We start from the raw sequence: 25,024 nt of genomic DNA on the forward strand, positions 1-25,024 counted from the left end.
AAGGAAAAACTCCTTTTTAACAGGAAGAAATAGAAACAGGCTCAGGGAGGCCCAGCCATCTTCTGTGTTCTGTTAGCACATTCTTTTGTTTGTGCGTGTGTGTGTCACAGTAATTTCAAAGTAAAGGCATGAAACATTTTAGAATTCATTTTAAAATCTTTGTACTGACCTTTAAAGCTCTGAATTGTGATGCTCCTGCCTACATTTCTGATCTTTTAGAACAGCAGCTTATGAACACTGGGCTGATGGTGACTTTTAATTCTTCTTTTAATTCAATGAATTCAAGTTCAATAATAATAAATTCAATAAATTTGAAACATTTATTAAATTATTTATTTATAAATTTATTTCCAATTCTAATAAATTCGCGTCACATCTAACTAATTACTTAATGATGTATTTTAGTTTAATCATTTTGAGCCTAGTCATCATATGCACCTATGCTTAAATGATACCCATGGATCAGGTGTTGTTGTACCCATTTATTTGACACACAACAAACACTTCACCATGCAATGAAAAAAAACCACATGAAAAAAACAAAACAAAACCCACCTGTCTTGTGGGTATTATGTGTAATACTGTATTGGGAAGGATCAACTCAAAGTGTCCTTTGCCATCCTCATTTATATCTCTGCCACTCCTGAGTTCCTCTTGCAGTACCACAGTTCCTCTCTTGGCACCATATGCTTTCTTTCGATCAACACAGACATTGCCATTCCTTCCGACCTTCTATGTACTTCACCACAACAACTTTATCCCACTGTATTTACTACAGCTGTTCAGATGATCCTGGTTCTTGAAAATCACTGCCAGCATACTTTCTCTCTATTTCTCAGGCATCTTCTGATATTCTGGTTTAAGTCCACTGTCCTCTCAGCAAGGTTATTAAAGTTAAATGACATTTAATTCAATTTTAGCGGAAGGATTTAAATAGGATTTATGTGGATTTATGGTTACAAAAGACTGGACTGGAAACCGATGGTTTGCTGGACCTGTGCACTAGTTTAAGCAGGAAAAGCCTGCTCTGTAATTAGGAGATGACCACATGGAAGAAATTACTCAAGACCTGGACATGAAGAGCTTGAGACTTGTATTCCCAGGATTTGGAGTGAAAACTCACTTCCTAATAACACAAGGTGTATCAAGGTGGGTGCAAAGCCTTTCTTTGGAAGATGCAAGACTGATATGTGATTGACTGCATGTTCTTCTGAGTGACTGCCTTTTCTTGTTTGTAACAAGGCTAATAAATCTGACTGTGGTGGCCTTGGGCCCTGGATTGCAGGCCAGAACTACGACTTCAGCCCACCAGTCTGCTTCAAAAGAAAAATAAATCCTGTGTATCCTACTTTCACTGAGTGTGGTGGTTTTCTACTGGTAACTATTAGGACTCATTTATTACTTGTACTGAGGCCATTTTGTTGCCCACTTCTAAACATTACCTGTGCTGATTTCTAAAGTCTTGCCTCTGACATGTTCCCTTCATACAATAATAAAAAAAACAAACAAACGCTGAAACTAATAAACTAACCATAGCAAGAAAATTGACTCCAGAAACCAACTGATGATGATGGTCCATTTGAAGCTGAAGAGTCGCGTGATCAGTGACCACCGAAGCTTCATTCGGTATGTCGCTGATTCAGTGGTTTAAAGGGAAGTGAATGATAGGTGGGATTTATGGTAATTTATGGGGAACCAGTGTTCAACATAATGGAAGACATGGAGCCAGCAAGAAAGAGAAGATGTTCTGGCTGTTCCTAAATAAACAGTCCATAAGCAATTCTACCCCCAGATCTAAAACACACATTAAAAATACACTATAGATATTAAAAACAACAAGTTTAGTTGTTAATTCAAACCAATCACTTTAGAGGTCTGGGAGTTTTGTCACCATCCTTTGCTGAATGAAACAAACTACATGAGGGTGACTCAGGACCTATCCTTTAACAAACCAGGGCCCTTGTAGAACAGTTTTGTAATCTGCAATTTAAAATGTAAACAGTATGATGTCTGGTATTTATTACAAAGTAATTTTTTTTTAAAATTTAGATTCAACATTTTAATATGAAAATACATTCAAATTGCAAAATACACACAATGTATCGATCATAGAAAAATCATATATTAAGGATCTACAATTTCACAACCCTCCCCCCAGCAATAGCAATGATAATATTAGTAGTACTCTGTAAACTTTGCTGACATAAAGTGGAAAACTTGGTAACATAACACAATGTTTGGCTGTTGTTAACTGATTTTGTATGCACTGATACAAAAAACCAGTTCAGCCAGTTTTGCATTGTTAAGAGATTCCCCTTATCTACTGTATAGCGCTGCTTTACATGTACATTACATAAATTCAAATGAATACTATTTTTAATAACAGGAAGATAACAGGCTCTTTGATGGACTCATCTACCTCCTTCTCTATATAACAGATAAGCTCCCGCCCTGTTGTGACTCCAAGTTGAATAAGCAGTTAAAATTGGAGTGGATGGATTGGTGGATGGATCAAAAATAAAGGTATAAAATATTTAAGTTTATAATAGAAACAGGTTAGAGTCATACAATTTTTTGTCCTGTTTTCAGATGTATTTACTGTGCGATGACAGTGGCATTTCTTTATGGTGGAGAGAGGAACCCTCTGGCGCTAAAGCGTATCTTTTCAGAATAAAAGCATGTCATTTCAATTAATAGTTGTATACTTATTCCTGCATGCTAGATAAGTTTCACTCTTGGAGTCAAGTCTGCATGGCAATAATACTGCAGTTGCCCATTCTATAGAAAAAATATTTATGTATGCTATAAGCAAACATCTAACACTAACCCTTGCTATAAGACCTCCTCAGTATGTGGTTATTTAACACACTTTTTTGATGGCTACAGATCCTGAAGTGTGGAAAAGATTTGTCTGTTTAAAACATTTTTACTCTGAAAAAGGCTGACAGGAAGTTTTCAGTTGGCAGGTGTCTCACCTGTAGGTTCCTTTTAGGGCTGAAGAACAAAAAGGTGCCAGGCACGCTTGACACATGGGAAAACTTAGGAGTGCTAGAGCAAACTATAAATATAACATAAAAAGGATTGTCTGTGACAAGAAAAATCCCAGGTAGGAAGTATTCCCCATTTTCCTTTTCCTTTTGTATGTTGCCTAAAACTATTGAATTTAAAGTTTAATGTTAGTTGTTGTTGTTCTAAATCCAATATTTTTCAGTATTGCTCCAGATTAAATTAAATACACTTTTATCAAACTTTTAAAATGGAAATGTTGAATATCAGTTCACAGATTTAGTTTTGAAAATAAACTAAAAGAAGAATTTAGATTTAAGTCAAGTCAAGGTTAACTTATAGGAATTTTTAAACAACTTTAAACAGCCTTAGTTAAACGAAGTGCTGTACAGGATGTACAAAAATAAACTATACATAACATTAACTAAATCTTCTGCTTTGCAAACCTAAGTGCTCTGACAGGAGTACAGAGTTTTTGATACTCTTTAAAACAAGTAAAAACATTTTCTAATGTAATCACACCATTTCTTTCCTGTCAAGAGGAGAGCTGCTGCTGATGGCTGATTAGTTCAGATTTAGCCAGTTTACCTCTAATTATGATTGTATATCTCTAAAAAAGTTTACCAGTGCCTGAATAGAAGCATAGGTGTTGGTTTGCATAGGTAAATATATCAGTAGTCATCTGCACAGCAATGAAAGCAGATATTATGCCTTTCAGAAACGGACCCCGAGGGAAGCATATAAGCAGGCCTATACTAGAAGAAGAAAGAAGAGAAAAGAAAGAAGAAATGATGAACACTTTTATCTACAAATAGTAGAAAATATTTAAAAAACCAAAATGTTTATCTGAAATAGATTACGTGGCATATCTTTTTGGAGGAGTCATTTCTGGGTGCAGCAATGTTAGTAAAATAGTGAATAGAATGTACAAGGGCGTAGATTTGGTTGTGGCATTGGTGGGGGCGGATGATTCAACCACCCTGCCCTGTTTCTTTTTTTTTCCTTTTCGTCTTTGCTTCTTGATAAAAAAAGGAGAAATATACTTGCCTACATATGCTATTCTACATGCTTTTAAACCATTTAAAATTACAATTCATAGTTTTATATGTGAATTATATAATGTTAAGTTACTATTAAACAAATGACTAAGTATTTTATACTTTAGTTTACTTCAACCATATTCCATATAAATCAGATATCATACAAAAGTAAAAATAGCTTCAAATACAGTCATGACAACAAAAGAATATGACTTTAAGGACTTAACAACATTACTTCAGTTATACTACACCAACATCTCTGACACATTAGCACTAAGGGAACACTGAATGACCTGGTGGTTTTTGTCCATAAAACTACTCATCTAAGATTACCACAAAGTAACAGATCTCTTAGCAAAATTATGCAACATTTTAGGCACTATTGCCCCTATCAAGTCAGTGAGCTGGGATGTTTTACTCTAAAAATGAACTACTGTTACAGCAACAGACATGGACTACTGGTGTCCCACACAACAACTCAATGTCCACTATGTGAAGGAGCCAAACACATGCCCTCTCCTCTTATTAACTGAGATAAACTGCTGGCATATTTGTTTTACATCTATACTGTCCAGTCTCTCCTGGTGGCCATGGTAACACGTTATTCATGGTTACATACAATTTTAGACTGATGTGGGCCAAAGCCTAAAACGATGTGCCGGGGGTTTGCTGTTCTCCCCGGTTCAGATATTGGAAGTTTGCACAGCTACATTCTCGCCTGAAATTTTTTTAAAAGTTTATTTTGCAACCCAGAAAGAGTAACAAGAGGGGAATGTATTGCCTTGCATAGCCTGTAACGTTATTATGATGGACAGATTTTATGAGTGAACTTGACTTTAAGTGACTTACAGGTTTCTTTGAAAAATACTTTCTTATATCCAGGTTATTTTTGCTGCCATCTTCCTCCTTGCAGGTCCTCGCAGCGCAGGATTGCCGCTGCTAAAACTAAACAGAGCTCCCTGAAAGGCACAGCCAATCACATTGGCCATATTTGTCACATGATATAGGACCCCAGTAGAGAACGTAATTTAACTCTTTCTGCACCGCTGGGTGAACGAGACGTTGACAGATCGCTTTTTTTTCCTATCGGTTTTTTTTTTTTTTTTTTTTTTTGTCCCCACCAAAAATTATTGGTGGGGACAATTCAATAATCGCTGGATATTGGTGGGGACATGTCCCTTCCGTCCATGCCAAATCTATGCCCTTGAGAATGTAGTTGCACAACAAAGTTTAGCATTTTTGCTATTTTGTGTTACGAAATTCAAAAAGGATATGTTAGGTGAAAATAAAACATACAGTTCTATTTAATACTTCACAAATACTCGAAAAAAGGAAAGAAAGCTGCTCACTGACTTTCTGTAGGAAAAACATCTTAGAGCTCATATTTTGCTCCCACACAAAACACAAACAACTTTTAAAAAGCTAAAATAATTTTTTTTTATTGTTGTAAGTTGAAGTGTATTTCATTTGGATTCTATCTATCTTAATTTCATCTCTTTGTTCCAGGTTGTCATGATGGATGGACTGATCTGCCCCTTATCATAAATTCATGAAAGGAACTTATCAACATATTAGCAAACATTAATCATTATATTTATTTTATGATTTCATAGATGTCTGTCTGACATTTTTAGCAGCTCTCACTCGCTTTAATATTGTTGTATTTCAGATTCTCCTCTTATTGTAAATAATGTGGTTTCTAAAACGAGGCTGGTGGCTACAATTATTACAGTTCATCGCTGTACTGGGATCACTATGGATGCTTTCCCTACTTATTCCACTGAAAACAGGTAGACGTCCTGCCTACATCCTCAGGTATCAATGGCTAGAGTACACCAATATTGATGAGAGCCCAGAGAAAGTTTGCAACTGCTCAGCGATCCTGCAGGGAGAGAAGGAGGCATTGCTGAAAGCAAAATTACTGACTATCACCAAAGACTTCCAGAAGATTATTCAGATCCCTGATGAGTATTATATTAATGCAACCCAAAACTGCAGGTTTGTTGCTCTAAATGGGAGCTTTCAGTAACTCTTTAACTCTTAGTCATGATTTAAATACATGGCCTTCCAAAACAACATTACTTCTTCAAAACTGTGAATTTACAGGAAATTCCAAACAAGCAGGAAATACATAACATTCCCATTAAGCAAGGAAGAAGAGGAGTTTCCGCTGGCTTACTCAATGGTTGTACATCACAAGGTATGTTTTTTCTCTAATTTTGCAGTGGTCAAATTGGGAATTGATAAAATTCATAATGCTTAACATCTTTATTAGATTACATATACATACATAAATACACACACACATATATGTACACACACATATATGTGTGTGTGTACATAAATACACACACACACACACACATATATATATATATATATATATATATATATATACATACATACATACAGTGGGGCAAAAAAGTATTTAGTCAGCCACCGATTGTGCAAGTTCCCCCACTTAAAATGATGACAGAGGTCAGTAATTTGCACCAGAGGTACACTTCAACTGTGAGAGACAGAATGTGAAAAAAAAAATCCATGAATTCACATGGTAGGATTTGTAAAGAATTTATTCGTAAATCAGGGTGGAAAATAAGTATTTGGTCAATAACAAAAATACAACTCAATACTTTGTAACATAACCTTTGTTGGCAATAACAGAGGTCAAACGTTTACTATAGGTCTTTACCAGGTTTGCACACACAGTAGCTGGTATTTTGGCCCATTCCTCCATGCAGATCTTCTCAAGAGCAGTGATGTTTTGGGGCTGTCGCCAAGCAACACAGACTTTCAACTCCCGCCACAGATTTTCTATGGGGTTGAGGTCTGGAGACTGGCTAGGCCACTCCAGGACTTTCAAATGCTTCTTACGGAGCCACTCCTTTGTTGCCCGGGCGGTGTGTTTTGGATCATTGTCATGTTGGAAGACCCAGCCTCGTTTCATCTTCAAAGTTCTCACTGATGGAAGGAGGTTTTGGCTCAAAATCTCACGATACTTGGCCCCATTCATTCTGTCCTTAACATGGATCAGTCGTCCTGTCCCCTTGGCAGAAAAACAGCCCCATAGCATGATGTTTCCACCCCCATGCTTCACAGTAGGTATGGTGTTCTTGGGATGCAACTCAGTATTCTTCTTCCTCCAAACACGACGAGTTGAGTTTATACCAAAAAGTTCTACTTTGGTTTCATCTGACCACATGACATTCTCCCAATCCTCTGCTGTATCATCCATGTGCTCTCTGGCAAACTTCAGACGGGCCTGGACATGCACTGGCTTCAGCAGCGGAACACGTCTGGCACTGCGGGATTTGATTCCCTGCCGTTGTAGTGTGTTACTGATGGTGACCTTTGTTACTTTGGTCCCAGCTCTCTGCAGGTCATTCACCAGGTCCCCCCGTGTGGTTCTGGGATCTTTGCTCACCGTTCTCATGATCATTTTGACCCCACGGGATGAGATCTTGCGTGGAGCCCCAGATCGAGGGAGATTATCAGTGGTCTTGTATGTCTTCCATTTTCTGATGATTGCTCCCACAGTTGATTTTTTCACACCAAGCTGCTTGCCTATTGTAGATTCACTCTTCCCAGTCTGGTGCAGGTCTACAATTCTTTTCCTGGTGTCCTTCGAAAGCTCTTTGGTCTTGGCCATGGCGGAGTTTGGAGTCTGACTGGTTGAGGCTGTGGACAGGTGTCTTTTATACAGATGATGAGGTCAAACAGGTGCCATTCATACAGGTAACGAGTGGGGGACAGAAAAGCTTCTTACAGAAGACGTTACAGGTCTGTGAGAGCCAGGGATTTTCCTTGTTTGAGGTGACCAAATACTTATTTTCCACCCTGATTTACGAATAAATTCTTTACAAATCCTACCATGTGAATTCATGGATTTTTTTTTTCACATTCTGTCTCTCACAGTTGAAGTGTACCTCTGGTGCAAATTACTGACCTCTGTCATCATTTTAAGTGGGGGAACTTGCACAATCGGTGGCTGACTAAATACTTTTTTGCCCCACTGTATATATATGCAACTTGAATAACAGATTCACCCAATCGGATTAAACTGTTTACTTGCTACATTTGTCACACTGGTGATCTTGGTGTTTTATAATTTCATATTATAATGGATGTGTCACATTTCTGCTTTAGTTTTGATCATTCATTAAATAACTATTAAAGTGTTCAATAAACCAACCAGGCAAAAACATTTCTCAAAGAGAACTAAAGTGTTTTATCTTTAGGTGCAGAACTTTGAGCGACTACTGCGAGCTATCTACGCACCTCAAAATATTTATTGTGTCCACGTGGACAAAAAAGCACAGGCCTCAGTCTTTGCTGCCATCAAGGCCATTACTTCCTGTTTCCCAAATGTGTTCATGGTCAGCAAGACTGTGGATGTGGTCTACGCTGGATGGACACGTGTACAGGCTGATCTTAACTGTATGGCTGATCTCCATAACACCAGTACAACATGGAAATACTTCATCAACCTCTGTGGTCAGGATTTCCCTCTAAAAACTAACTTGGAAATTGTGCAAGCTTTGCGTTCACTAAAAGGAGGTAACAGTTTGGAGTCGGAAGAAATGCCTCAAGGAAAGAAGAAGAGGGTGATGAATGCTTACCAAGTAGTTGATGGAAAAGTCCAGGTACTTCTTTTGGATATTTTTTATAATGTATGATGTAGCTATTATCAATTCTCTTTGCTATTCTAAAAACCTTCAACTCAGACTGACTCCCCATCATGTTAACTTTACAATTGTCCCAGCCAATAGGAAAAACAAAGGATCCAGCTCCCTTTAATCTGCCCATACTATCAGGAAATGCCTACATTGTGGTCAACCGAGGTTACATTCGCAGTGTGTTGGAAGACGAGCGAATACAGGCCCTCATTGAGTGGGCCAAAGACACCTACAGTCCTGATGAGTTTCTATGGGCAACAATACAACGAATGCCTGGTGTTTCTGGTTCAACATGGCCCAACCGTAAATTTGACATCACAGACATTAATGCAATTGCACGGATCGTGAAGTGGCAGTGGCACGAGGGGTCAGAGGGTTCCTTGCAAGCAGTATACCCAGAATGTAAAGGCCACCATGTCAGATCAATATGTGTGTATGGTGCTGGAGACCTGCAGTGGTTGATTGAACAGCATCACCTTTTTGCCAATAAGTTTGATGCAGACAGAGATCCCATTGCTATCTACTGCTTGGAGAAATATCTGAGACACAAGGCACTGACTGAGTTAGTTTAGGTGGAGAGTTAATTATCTATTATAAATGACAATTCTATTAGATAATAAAACTATAAACACATTCTTGGATAGCATTGGATCATAATTGTCATGTGGAGATAGATGTGTTATGAAAGTTGAGGATGTACGTAAAATATTAATTTCATTGTAGGTTTTTTTCAAAACTCAGCACATCTTTTAATGTTTATTAAAATTTAATTACTACTACCTGTATTTATATTTCAGCAGACAAATGTTACTAATCTAGCATGGCGTGTGAAAGTTTCATAACCCAATGGAAAAACTCCTTGTGGCTTGCATAGATACAAATACGAAATATTATTAGTTTCGAAATATTCTGTAAATTCAATTTTATTTACATGACCTTAAATCACAGTAACGGTTGCCAATATTATAGAAACAACCCCAACAATCAGATGACAGCCTAAGAGTGAGCACATGGCAACATTTTTAACAGGAAGAAACAGCCTTAGGAAGGGGTGGCCAACAGCTACGTCTAGTTAGGGTGTGAAAGGAAGGAGACAGAGATAGAGATAAAGAATGAATACCATGCAAGCCATAAAGAAAGATGTACAAATAAATAAAAGTGATATGATCTAACCTAACTCTCTAAATAATAGACACAGTAAGAATAACTGTCTTGCATTCATACACACACACACACACACACACACACACACACACACACACACACACACACACACACACACACAAATGTTCACTTCCCTGAGTTTGGGTGTGTGTGTCAGAGTAATTTCAAACTAAAAGCATTACAAACAACTTCTGTTACAGAACAATACAACTCTGCTACTTTATTCTCACAGTGACATAAGGGGTGACAACACTGTAAACACTTAATATAAACATTGACTGAGGCTTAGGGAGTGCAACATAATGTGAAACATTGCTGTATATGAGTGACCCACACCTTCATAATTTCAGCTGGTGTCGTCAAAGTATTTGGATGTTCAAACACAAATGTAAGACAGCACACAAGAATTAATATAACAAAAAACATCACCAAATAACATACTGAATTTATTTTGTTTTTTAATTTCTGTATTACATGTATAAAGACAAATACTTCATCTATATTGAATTTTAATTAGTAAGTGGCATCAGGCAGATCGCTGACATAATTTAATTTAAAAATTCTTCAATAAATTTCTTTAAACTAAATTACATCTCCTGTAAGCTTACTGTGCCTTCTGCTCATTTTTGTTGTTTTTTAGATGGGATGGTGGTATTACTCAAGACCGTAACTGTGGCTTTTGAAAATGCGCTATTATCAATACATATTTGTTGTTAACACATGTTTGGTACAGTTTCCTCTGCGGTGGGGTAGGGTGGGCTGCCCCGGGTCCTGTGGGGCTTGGCGGTGCTGCTGCCGTAGGCCCCGGTCTGGATGGGCCTGGGCTCCCTTGCCTTGGTGGGTACCAGAGGACGGGGGTGCCTACTGGGGTCAGCGGGGGAGCTGGCCCTAGGGAGGGGCATCCTCCCCTCCCTTCTTTTCCTCCCCATCCCCGGCTACCTCCCTCTTCCCGCTCCACTACACCCACCCACACAGGTAGGGCCTTGGGGTGCGGGTGTGTCACCAGGGTGCAGAGGAGACATTACCCCCCCCCCCCGTCCTCTTCTGGCCACCTGTGCCTCAATTTTATCTCACAACTTAGAGATCCACATTACTTACACTCTCATAACACACACACACATATATATATAGGGCCTTGGGGGTGGGCACGTTAACGGCGTCCAGTAGACGGTCTGTGTATTCAAACCTACCTCTGGCGCCGGTGCCCACCTCTCAATTTTAAATCCATGTAGACATTGAGGGTTCTCGGGAGGGGCCGTGCTAACACCTGCTGCTCTCTGGCAGCAGCACCATGCTCTCCCTTGTTTTAAATGCACTTTAGAGCAACACGCAGCAACACTACACATGAGCGGGAGGAGGGAGGTATGGGGTCTTAACACCCCCCCGTTCTCTACTAGCCATCGGGGCGGGGGGGCTGGGAGGAGATGTTGGCTGTCCGATTGGCCTCCCTGCTGCTGCGGAGCATGGGACGGTCTGCTTGCCTCCACCCCGGAGGGAAGGGTAACATCTCTTGGGTCTGGGTGCCGTTTCCCCCTCTGGGGGCGAGGGTACCTGGACCCGGGGTATAGAGTATGTTTGGGGAGTGTGATTGTGTGTACATGTCCATTTATGTCTATCCCTACGTTGGGTGAGTGCTGAGTGTTTGTATATGTGTGCATGAGGGTGGGAATGCATGTCTGTGTCTGTGTGTGCCTGTTTGTCTGTGTCTATATGTCAGGTCGGGTCTTAGACTCCACCTCTCTGGGAACTCCCAGGCCCTCCAAAGTGTGGAGGCCTATCTCCCCTCACCACACTCCCTGCCGGTGACTGATGCCCTCAGGGGTCGGTGCATTGATGGTTCTTGGTGTCTGGGGCTGGGCACTCAGGTATGTACCAGCTCACTCCCGGTGGCTACTTGGCGGGGCCTGGCGCCTGTTGCCTCTGGGCCTGCGGCTCGGTTCACTCTGGCACAGCTGGCTGCCAGCAGAGCCGGCGGGCACGCCGGTGCAGCCCCCTCTAGCTTCTGCCCGGTGGCTACTGGGTGACCGCTCGTCTGGGGATCCTCAGCCCTTCCCATGAGGGTGGCACGGATGCCCCTCCGGTGGTCCTCCTTGGGCTCTTGCACTCTGGGGCCTCTGGATGTCTGGGGCCTGGATCTCCTCCATGCCTGCTTCATGCCCTGGGGGACAGAGCTATGGCTCTCTACACCCTCTTGCAGACCATTACATGGGGAAACCATTTGAATACAAGCGCGCCGATCCACACAGGTGTGCACATGGGTGTTCACTGTTCGTAGACTTAAATCACACCTTTCTTGGCTGCTACTTCAAAGCACATTGTGCGCTGTCTGTCCTGCGTGCTGCACAACAACATTCAATATTTAGTATTTACTGCTGTTTACACTTAGCTAGATTAATGCGATGGTGTTGTATTTAGTATGTTGCTTTGTTTTTTTTTGCTTGTTTTCTATTCTTTTTCTCTCAACAGGTGATCCAGGAGATATTTTTTCCCCCTTTCTCACTGTCCCTCTCCCCTTCTGCTTTTCTTTTCCTTCCTCTTTCTTTCTCCCTTTCCTATCCCTCACTCATGTCTGTCCCATCTGTAACAACTGAAAATAAAATAAAATAAATAATAAAAACAAAGGTCGATCAAATGGACCAATACGGCAATGCCATGATGATCCATTTGGTAAAATAAATCCATTGGGTATCCTTGTTGGTCTTCAGACAACAATTCTGACGGCTAAAGAACCAAATGGGACAGGCAAAAAAACAAGACAATCTGAGCTGCATGGTTGAAATAAAAGATGAAGTAAAAGAAAACAAACGTGGAACATAATCAAGTGCTGAGAGTACTGTATTACAGTATAAAGCGTTTTCCTTCAGCACACCACAGTCTCTGCACCACAACCATAGTATTACTGTATATTCAACACACTCAGATCTGAATTGGATTTTTCTATTTTTTTCTCTTCAGGGAGAAAAGAAAAAGGGCAGCAGCCAAATAACTTACAACACAGCTGAGGTCCCCTTGTGAGAGGGAAAATAAGAAGGAAAAGAAATGAGTGAGACTTATTCACATTGCAGTAAAACATTGTTGCATGGGTGTAACTTATTTACAGACTGTTTGACTTAAACTGATTTTCACCATGTCAAAGAAATATTTGGTGAATGAGATATCAAATTCAAAACTTTGAAAAAAGTATGTTTTATATAGCAGGTCAGTAGTAAACATGACATTTAATCAAAATACAGAAGGCTAATCTGTTGTGTTTGGATGTTGTATAGTCTGGCAAGGTTATGTAAAGCTGTTTAACATCTATCTTGGGTTCTACTATTACATCATCATCATCATCATCATTACAGATGAACTACTTCTCATGTTGGCATCCTGTTTGACTGGAACAAACACATTTTCTTTTTCCTTCTTCTTCTTCTTCTTCTTCTTCTAATGTGGACAAACATTTCCTGGTTTGAAATGGGAGCAGCTTTACTCTATTAAATGGGAGCAGTGGAATACTTACATATCACTTACTTTGGTGTTCTTTCCTGCAATTCTGTGTCCAGTCTGGTTTAGCTTTACGTTGGAAGGCGGAGAGCAAAAGTAAGTGAGGCACTATACTGTCAGAAGATGTGGAAAAAAATGAGGATTAATTGACAAAAAGAAAAACAAGGTGAGAATTCAAGATCAAAGCAAGGTACTGCAGTGCAAAGGCAAGCAGAGACGACAATATGCACACTAACAAAAACTCCTTCATCCTCCATTTCCCTGTTTAACAAGATAACATTTTTAAAACAAGCCATTTTTGCTGTCTGTCTGTACTCTACATGGACGTCTTTACTTTTCTGCACTCCTTCCTGCATGAAGAATGCTACAATAATATTACTACACCTCACCACACATAAAATTTTCAATTTAATTGCACATAAAATTTAGTGGCTGTCCTGTGAGGACCATATATCTATTGAAAAATTGTTGTTCATTAGCTCAGAAACACAGGCCTACATCTTGATTTTCAAAGAACATTAAAATATATGAAACCTTTTTTAAATCAGCTAAATCATCAAGTCCATTTGTTCACTTTATTAGTTTGGTTTGCAGTTATTTCATTAATATAATTCATTAATCATTTTATTTAAACCTAACATTGATATTATGAGGCGCACACATAATAGCATTGTGTGGTTTTTCTAAAAATGTTTTCTGTTATATTAATTATGTTTCTCTTTCTCTGAGTTTGGGGCGGTGGCTGTTTCCTGTCTAGGGCAAAAGGCGTGGCTGAGGATGATAACAAAACGCCTGCTCAGCAGGACCGACCATGTTCTATCAGAAACAGGGTTTTTTTTTTAGGTTTACTTATGTTGTTCTGTGCTTAGTTAGTATTAGTGTGTGTGTTTTTGTTTCCCCCTTTTGTGTGTAAATGGTTTGGCCAAACCACTATAAACCTACCCTCCTGTGTCTTTGTAATTAGTTTAGTTTGTGAGTTAAGTTGTGTCCACTTTGTTTGTTTAAGTTTCTGGAAGTTACTTTTTGTAGAGTTATATTTAGTTGACCTCTTTTATGGGCCCGCAAATTATGTTTTTGAATTTTGCCTTTTGAACTTTTTTAAGGGTTAAAATAAAGAAAACCAATTTTGAAGATATTTTTTTCTGTACCTTCTATGCCTTGGCTGCTTGGTCCCTCACGGTGACATGTTATAAAAAATATAAACAAGAACAAATGTGGAGTTTGGCAAAACAATTAATTTAACTTCTTACGTTCAGATATCCTCTTAGATGTTAATCCTAAAGTGCTCCTGAGCCTGCACCTCTTCAACTTGCCTGTTTTATTAGACCGGGCATATTCACAGCTGACGTCCTCTTTCTATCATAGTCAATGTTTGTCGTGTTGATAACTAAAGAAGTTATTGACAACTTTTTCAAGCTACATCTTCTTTGCATGATATTGGCCAAATATCGATAGCATCGATACCAACACTATTATCAGTATCTAACTGACACTAACGCAATTGTATTGATACTTTGTTTCTGTTCTCAAATTCTAGTATGTATCCAATTGAACTGTATTAAATACATTTTATTATAATTTTTATTTAAAAAATACTCCTCAAAATTGCACATTGAAAATTTTCTGAACCTTTTTCTGTTGACTGTCATGTTGATTCATTATAACCTATAACACTTTAAAATGGTAAATGGAAGGTTCTTATATATTATATATTCTTATATAGTTCTTATATTCAGCTCACAAATCACATTGCTCTGCCCAAAATAAGATCCATTATAGGTTAAAAGTATCAGTACATACTGCCCTTAATTTACTTGGTGTTAAAGCCCTGTTGTTTTTTTTGTTTTTGTTTTACAATACAATTGCAACTTGTCAGCACAAGCTTGACTACTACCACTTGCAGATGTCTCCACACCCATTCAATCCAGGTTCAGTGGTGCTCAGGAGTGATAAGATGGGACAGTTTTTGACCATATATCGCAAAGCTCTACTGTCCTCCACTCTACCGTCAGACCTGCGGTTTACCCACAATGCATATGCGAAAACCACCAGAGAAAAGCTGCTTAAAAGGGAGATGGACACACCCTCAAAACAAATAAGCTCAGTTTTCAGCGACATCCAACTACGACCACATAGCAGCAATGTAAAGGATGGATCCACATGTTAATTGACGGTAAAAGATTTATGATAGCGCTGTCTGAGAAGAAAGGAAAGAGATCGCTTTACTTTAAGGTCAATGGTAAGACAGTCAAATGTCAGTGAAAGGTTAAAAAGCATAAGAAAATTAATGAAGGCTTTTCAGAGAGATTTAGACAAAACCAAAGAGTATTTTCAATATCTAAGGAGAATGAGTGTACAATTTTCAGATACTATTCATCTGTAGACATTTTTATACCTTTTTTAAAGACTCATCATGCCAAGATATGCCTGTGAAATGGTGGGATTGTTGGGATTTTTTTTAAGGTTCAGCTAGAGAAACTGGAGCAAATTATGTGTCACCATTGAATCATTGTTAACTGGTTTTCTGTGCATTCACACAAAAGATCTAAACTAGTCCAACTAGTCTATTGTTACATTATATTTACATTGCATTTTGATGTACTTTGCACACACACACACACACACACACACACACACACACACACACACGGATAATTTTCATCGCTGTCACTGTTGAGTCGTCGTTAACTGGTTTTCTGTGCATTCATACGAGAAATCGTTACTGGTGTTTCTTGCACCAGTCTGTGGATTACGTGTGTGTGTGTGTGTGTGAAGGAAGTGGCATGGAGAAGAGAACCATGTGATTGAGCAACGTATCTTTTAAAGTAAGAGCATGTTATTTCTGTCAGGTGCAGTGTACTTATTCCTGCTATGTCGGCTAGATAAGTTTTACTCTTGGTGTTAAGGCTGTGGGGAAATAACACTGTAAATGTACGTTAAATGCATTTCTGTTTGCTATAAGATCTCTGTGGTATATATTTGTTTAACACATTCTTGTGATGACTACAAATCCTAAAGTATGAAACAAATATGTCTGTTAAAAGAGATGCCATCGCTTACCAGTTTAACTGAAGGACTAAAAAGTTGTCCTGCAGGTTTGATGCATCAGATAACTTAAAAGAAATGCCAGAGCGCAAAACATCCCAGACAGGAGATAATCACTTTTTCTTTCAATTTCAAAGCCAGTAAAAGGTGGTTCCTGTTTTAGATTCCAGATTTTAATATTTTCACAACTGCTTTTAAGTGTTATGCTGGTTCTTTGGTGAGATGTAGTTGACTGACCTACCTGTAACTGGGAAACCATTGACATTTTGTGATCCCAAATTAAAAATTTAGTTAGCCTTTTTTACTTTCATTTGTGATGATGATGGTGATTAATATTATCATGATCATTATTATTATGTCTCATGCTATAATTTATATTTATTAAGTGTTTATCAACTTATGACAAACAATGTTAAATAATATCTAGGACCAAGGTCAAACCAAACCTTTGAGATTGTTTTAAAGTTCTTCTTCTCTTTTGTTTCATTTGATCGTTAACTAGTAGTTTTCTTGCTTTTTAGCTTGTATTTAAATGGTTATTTTAAATTAAATGAACTACATTAATATATAAGCAGACTACCATTGCTAATCCAGCTTAACATGGTGATTATTTAATAACCTAAAGGTAAAAAATGCAAAAGTTTAGTTTTACAGAGAAATTGATTGTGGAAACAGCAGGCAGGGGAAATTATTCAATTTCCAGCAACTCTATGGCTACAAACATAAAGCGTAACCTACCTTATTGCATTAACTTGACCAAATGTTGTTTGAACTCTTTGCTCATGTGGCTTGCATAAATAAAAACCGGAAATGTGTACAGTTTAAAGATATTCTGTTCTACTCAGTTAAATGTTATTTATGTATTTACTGTATATAGCACCAAGCACTTGGATATGGAGGACCACAAGAGTCACACGCATCAAAATACAGAATTGTGTGCTTAAATAATGAATTGAAAGATAAAATGCGCAATTTAATTTCATTTATGAATTCATTTATTTATTCAAAGTAAATTATTATTTGATAATTTAATTTAAATAAAAACACTACTTTAAAATCAATATTTCAAAATGAATTATTAATCCATTAATAAACAATCAAAAATGAATTTAAAACTGAATTTGAAAAAAAAAAGAATGAAACTGTCAATAAAAATTTCACAAACATTTTTGAATTCCAAACTAAAAAACTGATTCTATAAATCTTTTTTAAAATACAAAAAAAGAGAAATAAGTAAATAGATTCAAAAATCACAGATTTATTTTTGACATTGTTAGGAATAAAATGATTAAACAAAGCTGTTTTTTAAATGATTTTTTGCATACACATTGCTATGTGCTCATGAAAGAGTTGGCGCTCCATGCAATAGGGGTTAAAAACTTTGATTTAGCACTATGACTGAATTGAATTATCGTGATTGACATGTAGAAGTGCAGAAGGTTTTGTAAACATGCTAACATATCATAACTGGTTAAAATCAGGATGATATTTTCTGGGCCAAGGGAGTCCAAACAGAATGTCCCGAACTTGGAATATAAGTAGAAAATAACAGGCTTAGAATTGCTAGATAATATTAATAATCAAGGCTAGGTGAGGGAGGTGTTTTTTCCTGGAGGAGACGATCTAGAGGGAGATGCCAGGACCGTCACATCGCTTCTCAGAAGAAAGATAGTCATAATAATACTTGTTTTTGTCGTAGTATGTATCACCCACTCTGAGAGGCATCTTTTTTGCGAAGCAGATTGCTGATTTCACATCGAGGTCCAGCGCTTTAACTTGTAATTTCAACTGCTGAAGCAAATTAAATCTTTTAAACAACAGACGTTCTCCTGTACTTCCTTAAGAAAAAAATCAACACAGCAAAGGGGAGGCTGTGAAAATGGCAATTCCACTCCTTTCCTGTTAGCTCACGGATTAGCTATTATATTAACAAATTGATTCGTTTTTTGGATTAACTGGGATAGCTAACGCATTAACTATTGGATTAGCTATCTCATTTCCAAAATCCCAAAGCAATGCAAATTATCCATGCCGTGCAATTTAAGGATTGGTTGGGCAGACAAAGGCTGGCTGCCTGGATTTTCATATATTGCTGTTTTTGCTCATAGCTTTGCACTGCTAAGAAGTGTGTGTGCTTGCCCAAAGGCCATTGTAGAGGAATTTCTTTTACCTAGGTATTTAATCGCATTATGTTATTGTATTAACATGTCTGACACTCATACTTAAGACAAATGGTAGGGGGTGTAGTCAGGATGTTGGGGGGAAAACAGGAACTCCAGAGGACCAGTCTTTTGTCTCTTGAGGACTCTGGGAAGTAGCAAGGGCGTGTGAACCTTAAGGTGTGAAACAGCTGTGTACTGCCTTTTGTTCCTGGAGAAGGTATTTAACTGAGAGGTTGACTTTGGCTCAGTGAGACTCTGCTGACCGTCGGTCCCGCGGCCATGAGGGCTCCACAAGCTTGTTTGTCTGTTCTTTTGTGTGCATGAATTAAAAGAATGTTAGCTACCGCTCACCGCTCGTCTGCAGGCTTTATTTAAGTGGAAAACTTCCACAACAAAATGGCGCTGCGAGCAGGGTGGTCCGTGTGGTCGCTGAACAACGGTTCCGTGGATGGGCTGATCACCCCTGAGGGAAAAGGTACCTTTGTCCTACCAGCTGTTGAAGCAAAGGAAATGGAGGAGTCACGGAGCCGTGTGTTTCAGTCACCACCGAGATCATCGATTTTGAGGGGACTTCTGCAGATGGGTGAGTTGTAGCTAACTTTGTATACAGTCATGGGGAGTTTTTTGTCTGGCCGAGGGGGGGAACGCTGGCCGACCCCGGAGTTCGAGTCTCCGGGAGGAAAACCTGGTGGTTTGAGGCCCCAGGCTTGTGTTGGGTACGGCTCATCACAAGGACAGTGGCTCGCGCACGTTGTTGGGGAGAAGCCGGCCCAGACCTGTGTTCAGTCCAAGTACGTCACAGGAACGGCGGTCCGGGTACACTGTCGGAATCCATTTCTGTGTACTATGGTGCACGGAGTGGCGGTGTTCGTTCCTTGGTCCGTAGAAGGCAAGGGCCTCACGGGGGACGCCCCGTGTAGTAAAATGGGATCTAGATCCAGTAGATCGGCAGACGTTCCACCAGGCGGCCAGAGACTAAACTCAATACATGACTGTATGGTAAGAATTGAGTAAATGTGTGGTGTGTAAGGTTGCAGAGAATGGTTGTGTGGGAAACGTTGATGTGTGTAAAAACAGTAAAAATTGGGTTACAAAATGTTGAAATGGGGAACAAAAACAAGAAAAAAAAAAAGAGAGGAGTGTAGAAATGTGTGTAACAGTTGTTTCCAACTAGAGGGAGAGGGTGGTACTGCAGGCCACCAGCTCCCCTAGGGTGGACACACAAAATTAGCAGAATTGTTGATGAAAATGAGCAATAAAATTAGGGCAAGGGTTTTGTGTTTAATGATCAAAATGTCTCAGTGTGTCACTTGCAGGTGAAGAGCAGACCTGGATCAATTTTCCACGTGCAGCAGTCGGAAGAAAAATTATAGGTTAACATGATTAGAAACACTCAAGCCAAGTTTTGGCTGAATTGTTTTACAGCTTAACTTCCATGTGTTTGTCACCCTGAGAACACAAGCTACAAATCTCTCCCCGAAGACTAGAAATGCAGTTCCAGAACAACGAGATGGATCTCGAGAGCTCACAGCAGCATTCTGATCAGTGAAGAAAAGGTCCAGCAGCAACAGCTGTGCAAGACAGCGACAGCAAGGAGAAAAATGGCATCATCATGACTGGATGGATGGATGTGCATTTCCAACGAGCTGCACCTTCACTGTGTGTGAATGGACTTTTGAAAAGACTGCTTGAGTTGGACATTTGCCACTTTTGGCGCAAAATGAGAGTGTTAAAGACACAGGACAAAGCTGAAAGACAACTGACTCTCACTGGACTGCTGCAAGGGGGGCAGATGAGACCACAGTCAAAGGAGAAGGGGACAACATGGAGGAAGGCTGTTGTAGTGTGGGAATGAAATTTGGTTTAGGAAACTGGGAAGAAAAACGACTGCCTTGCGTGGAGAATTGAAAAGTGTCTGGAGCACTGCAAAGAGGAGAGGTACACAAAATTACACAAACAGAAAAATGCATTAATCCTACTAACACAAACACACATGCAATGAAGCTCATGAAGACCAAATAGCATTTTAAGCATTTCTGTTACCATCATCTTGTCCAGTTAGCTTAGTAGGTTAAGAAGTGATACATAGACGAGTGAACTAGTGTTATTTTTGGGGAAGGATGATTGAATCAGCGGTGAACAGAATGCTGCGGGAGGGTCAGATGAGTGGGGACTAATAGATTATTGAGTTTCTGGTTTCTGATGTGTGAGGGAGGTCTTATCATAACACACATCTGGGTACATGGGGAAAACAAAAACTCATTTTCTAATAGAATATTGCTGTTGTGTGAGGTGTGTGTGACTGGTGGATGAAAGTTTTGGAGATTTACTGATGCTTTTTCTTTTGGTACCACCTTGAACCTGCCAATTAGTTTTGTTTTGATCTATCATTCTAAGGGAGTACGCTTAGACAACTTCTAAACTAGGCCTTCATATTTTTTGATTTTTAACAGTGCACTGAAATTTTTGTTTGGCAATTTCCTCTTTTTCAAGCAGGCCTGCAAGATCGGAATCGAAAGCGCTATACAACATGTTGAACAATCGCAAGTGAGCTTCTCCAAAATTAAAATGGGCTCAGGAGAAAGCCACTTATTTGGGACAATCAGAAAACAAGTCCCTGGCAAAAAGGATTCAGCGAGGTAATCCAGTCTAAATTCTTTTTTTTTCCTTTTTGAAATGACGTCATTGCTGGCAGTAGAAACTTATTGCGACACAAGAGGTTCTGCTATCAGCAATAAACACGGGGATTGACTGGACTGACAAAAACCTGACTGACTTGACACCAATATGCAAGATTGCACCTCCACCCAGAGAGACAAAAGGGTGGATGGATGTATATATGTTTCTTTTTACAGGAGCAGAAAGGTGACAGCAACATCCTGGGTTGCATGGGCTTTTGAGCCGTGCTGACTTAACCTTTTAATTGCCACTTTCTGTGTCTTTGTGAATTTACCAGGGGTGTGTTATTCATGACCTTGTATTGTTTACAGTGCAGAGGTCACTGTGAGAAAGTGTGCATACAGACGCGCTGCGCTAACATCTACATCACTTTTTCCACAGCAGAGGGCTAATCATATGATCTAATCACATGATTTACAGCAGGACACACCACTGGCTAATGTTTTTTTTTTCTTACGACAGGGCCTGGAGTAAAGCTACTTCAGGGGAGAAGCCCTGAGAATTTTTAAGAGACAATGCACAACTTTATTGTGCATGTCTAATGGTGATAAGCTAACATAGGGCAAAAGAGGGTTTTTCTGGGGAAGTTTTCATTTTTAAATTGCAGGAACCGTGACATGAGGGATATGGAAGGATTGACTGAGGCGCAGATGCAAACTATGACTGGGAGACAACGCTTCAAGTGGACCAGTGAGAAGTAGGGACCATCTCCAGGACAACTGACAAACGACAGTGGGCTGCACCACTGGGCTTCCAAAGGATTGTCATGAGGAGATTTTGAACAGCAAAATCTTAAAAATAAAATGAAAGAGTTTCGTCGTTGACGCTGAGGAAGACAACTAAGGTGTACGACGTGCTCTGCCTTAAATCTCCAGCTGCGTTGGAACAGAAATCGAGGGATGGAGAGAGCGTGCCAAGCTCCAAAAGTGACAACGCAAGGAAGATCAGCGTTGGAGTTATGACTCTGTAAATGGCACAGACACCAGGAGCCATGACTGTGACAGAGAATGACCACCTAATGCTGTTTCACTTTGCCATGCAAAGTACTTTGACACTCTGGAGAAGACCTTTCCTCTGTATCATTGTTGTTTCCATTTGCATGTGAGAGCTTAGATTGTGGGGAAGATTAAAGATGAACAAAGGGTGGTGGGAGAACAGTGAAGTGAGGATACACAGTGTGAAACTCCTTTAAGTGTACAATAATGTTGATGTGATATACAGAATGTCAGGAAAGAAATTCTGGTTTTAATGTGATTCTTGATTTTAGAATAAAAGGGTGGGATTGTAGAGGAATTTCTTTTACCTAGGTATTTAATCGCATTATGTTATTGTATTAACATGTCTGACACTCATACTTAAGACAAATGGTAGGGGGTGTAGTCAGGATGTTGGGGGGAAAACAGGAACTCCAGAGGACCAGTCTTTTGTCTCTTGAGGACTCTGGGAAGTAGCAAGGGCGTGTGAACCTTAAGGTGTGAAACAGCTGTGTACTGCCTTTTGTTCCTGGAGAAGGTATTTAACTGAGAGGTTGACTTTGGCTCAGTGAGACTCTGCTGACTGTCGGTCCCGCGGCCATGAGGGCTCCACAAGCTTGTTTGTCTGTTCTTTTGTGTGCATGAATTAAAAGAATGTTAGCTACCGCTCACCGCTCGTCTGCAGGCTTTATTTAAGTGGAAAACTTCCACAACACCATTCAGCCTCAGGATTTACACTCTGCTCGACATGGATATGTAAAGAATGAAGGGACCTTGCAGTGAAATAGAGAGCTGAACCTCTGAGTGTGTGCCTCTGGATTCAGTCTGACCACCTCTTAACAGGTAACCTAAAGAGCTTGGAAGGAAAAGTTTCTGGACTTCTTTATGTTTTATGAAGACCTCTCATCCAAGAAGGTTCTTCAGTTCTGAGAGCCAAGGTGACACAAGGTTAAAGGTTGCCTACATGTTCTGCAAAGATGAAAGGCACAAGTTGTCAAAGCTCCCAAGCTTCTCAGAAAAGTCACTAGACCACAAATGAACATTTGTGAAGGACAACAAACTGTACTACAGGTGCTTAAAGGTGGGCCACAAGTTTGCCTAAGGGCGGGGCGGGCTCCTCCGGCTCGCTGAGGTCCTGCTCGGGCAGCGCGAGCTCCTCCGGCTTGCTGAGCTCCTCCTGACTAAGGCGATGCCAGCTGCACTAATGGCTGGTTTACAGAAGCGTCTGCGGCATCACCGTCCACTGTAAACAAAGAAACAGATGGTGTGAGAAATGAAAAAGTGTCCCGATTACTCACCACAGCCGGCAGTAGAGCTGTCCAGGGATCCGACTGCGGTGAGAGGCGCTGGCGGCGTGAACGTCGTTTCCATGTAGACGACTGGGCCGGCGTGTCAGGCTGTGATTCTACCGGCTGTCTGGGCCGGTGAGCAGTCTAATTCGGAGAGTGGAGGGTTGAGAGCAGGAAGTCCATGAAGTCCCAACCATGGGTTGAGACAGTCAACCAGCCAGAGAAATTAAAAAAAAAACGTCTCCTGCAGCTGCCTCTCCACGGCGAGACGGGATGCAACACTTCCCCGGGCTTCTCCCACCACAAATCACATAGTCTGTAAACTTTGTTCATTACCTCCCTCCTGAGCCTCTCCTCAGAGTCTGCTGGGCCCATGTTTGGCTGAATCATTCTGTCACAGTTGACAGCCAACCATGGGGATGTGAGGAAGGAGGACCCAGGTGGGGAGCTCTGAATACCAACAGTGCGATTATTTACAGTGAAATGGAAAATAACAATAAATCCTCAGTGCTTTCCCAGATGTATTCACTAAGCACGTGGTCGATTGTGTCCAACTTCCTGATGCACTCATGGATGTTCGTTGTCTCATCCTGGACAGTGATTCTGACTCTCACTAATCCTTGGCCTCCTTCCTTTTCGCTTAGCATACAGTTTCAGGGTGCTGGATTTGCATGGTCAGGAGATTCCTTATCTTGATGTCAATGATCTGTTATCTAATGGGTTATCTGATGTTGATTTCCTGATTCTTCTTCTTTCCATCTAGCTGACTAGAAACTTGCCTCACCCTCTGCAGGTATTTGGAGGCTGTCTTCCGTAACCAGTTTAGCTCAAGGAATAAAACGTGCCCTGAAGATTTGATGTATCAGAAACCTTAAAAGGAATGCCATAGATAACTACGAGAATAGAAAAAAGGATTTGCTCTGCCAATGAAAGATCCCAGGTAGGAAATAATCTCTTTTTCTCTTGATTAAGTTAGGAAAGGTACAAAACAAACTACAAAACACAGTGGTTGTGCAAAGCAGTTATTACGCAATGTATGCCTGTAGTATAATGAAGTTACATGATTTTTACCTAACAGAATGTTTCATTTAAAAACAACGGCTTTTGCTTTATTTTGCCTAAAACTATTCAATTTAAAGTTTTATGTTGGTTATTGTTCTGAACTTCAGACTTAAGAAGTTTCACAGGCCTATACTTAAATTTCTTTTTGAAATATTCCATATATCATGTTTTTTCACTACTATCCTCATGTCATCTCTTGGTTCCAGGTTCAGTAACAGATGTACTGATCAGCATAACTCCATGAAAGGAAATTGTCTACATATCATAAAACATTAATCATTACTATTTTATAGTGCCAGAGGTTACCATAAAATGAATATAGAACATTTTTAGCAGCTCTCACACACTTTAATATTATTGTACTTGAGATTCTCCCATTACTGTAAAAAAATGTTTCCAAAACGAGGCTGGCAGCTATGGTTATTGCATTTCATTGCTGTA

At 39.8% G+C, this 25,024-nt stretch overlaps 1 protein-coding gene across 1 annotated transcript; it reads left to right on the top strand.

Moving 5' to 3' along the window:
- The first annotated feature begins 5,304 nt into the window (after window positions 1-5,304).
- On the top strand, window positions 5,305-10,443 carry LOC102795264 (beta-1,3-galactosyl-O-glycosyl-glycoprotein beta-1,6-N-acetylglucosaminyltransferase-like). Its single transcript, XM_035907371.2, has 4 exons — window positions 5,305-6,044; window positions 6,153-6,246; window positions 8,285-8,689; window positions 8,809-10,443. Exons 1-4 carry the CDS (start codon window positions 5,737-5,739, stop codon window positions 9,292-9,294), a joined length of 1,293 nt encoding a protein of 430 aa, XP_035763264.2. The 5' UTR covers window positions 5,305-5,736; the 3' UTR covers window positions 9,295-10,443.
- Window positions 10,444-25,024: the final 14,581 nt, after the last annotated feature.

The sequence above is a fragment of the Neolamprologus brichardi genome, chromosome 12 (assembly GCF_056152115.1).
Source record: "Neolamprologus brichardi isolate AB-2024 chromosome 12, ASM5615211v1, whole genome shotgun sequence".
NCBI lineage: Eukaryota > Metazoa > Chordata > Actinopteri > Cichliformes > Cichlidae > Neolamprologus > Neolamprologus brichardi.

Bases quoted from the DNA above. Each gene is read 5' to 3' on its own strand.
- LOC102795264 (XM_035907371.2), top strand. From the start codon at position 5,737: ATGTGGTTTCTAAAACGAGGCTGGTGGCTACAATTATTACAGTTCATC. The intron at 6,045-6,152 runs GTTTGTTGCTCT...GTGAATTTACAG, and splicing joins AATGCAACCCAAAACTGCAG to GAAATTCCAAACAAGCAGGA. The intron at 8,690-8,808 runs GTACTTCTTTTG...CAATTGTCCCAG, and splicing joins TAGTTGATGGAAAAGTCCAG to CCAATAGGAAAAACAAAGGA.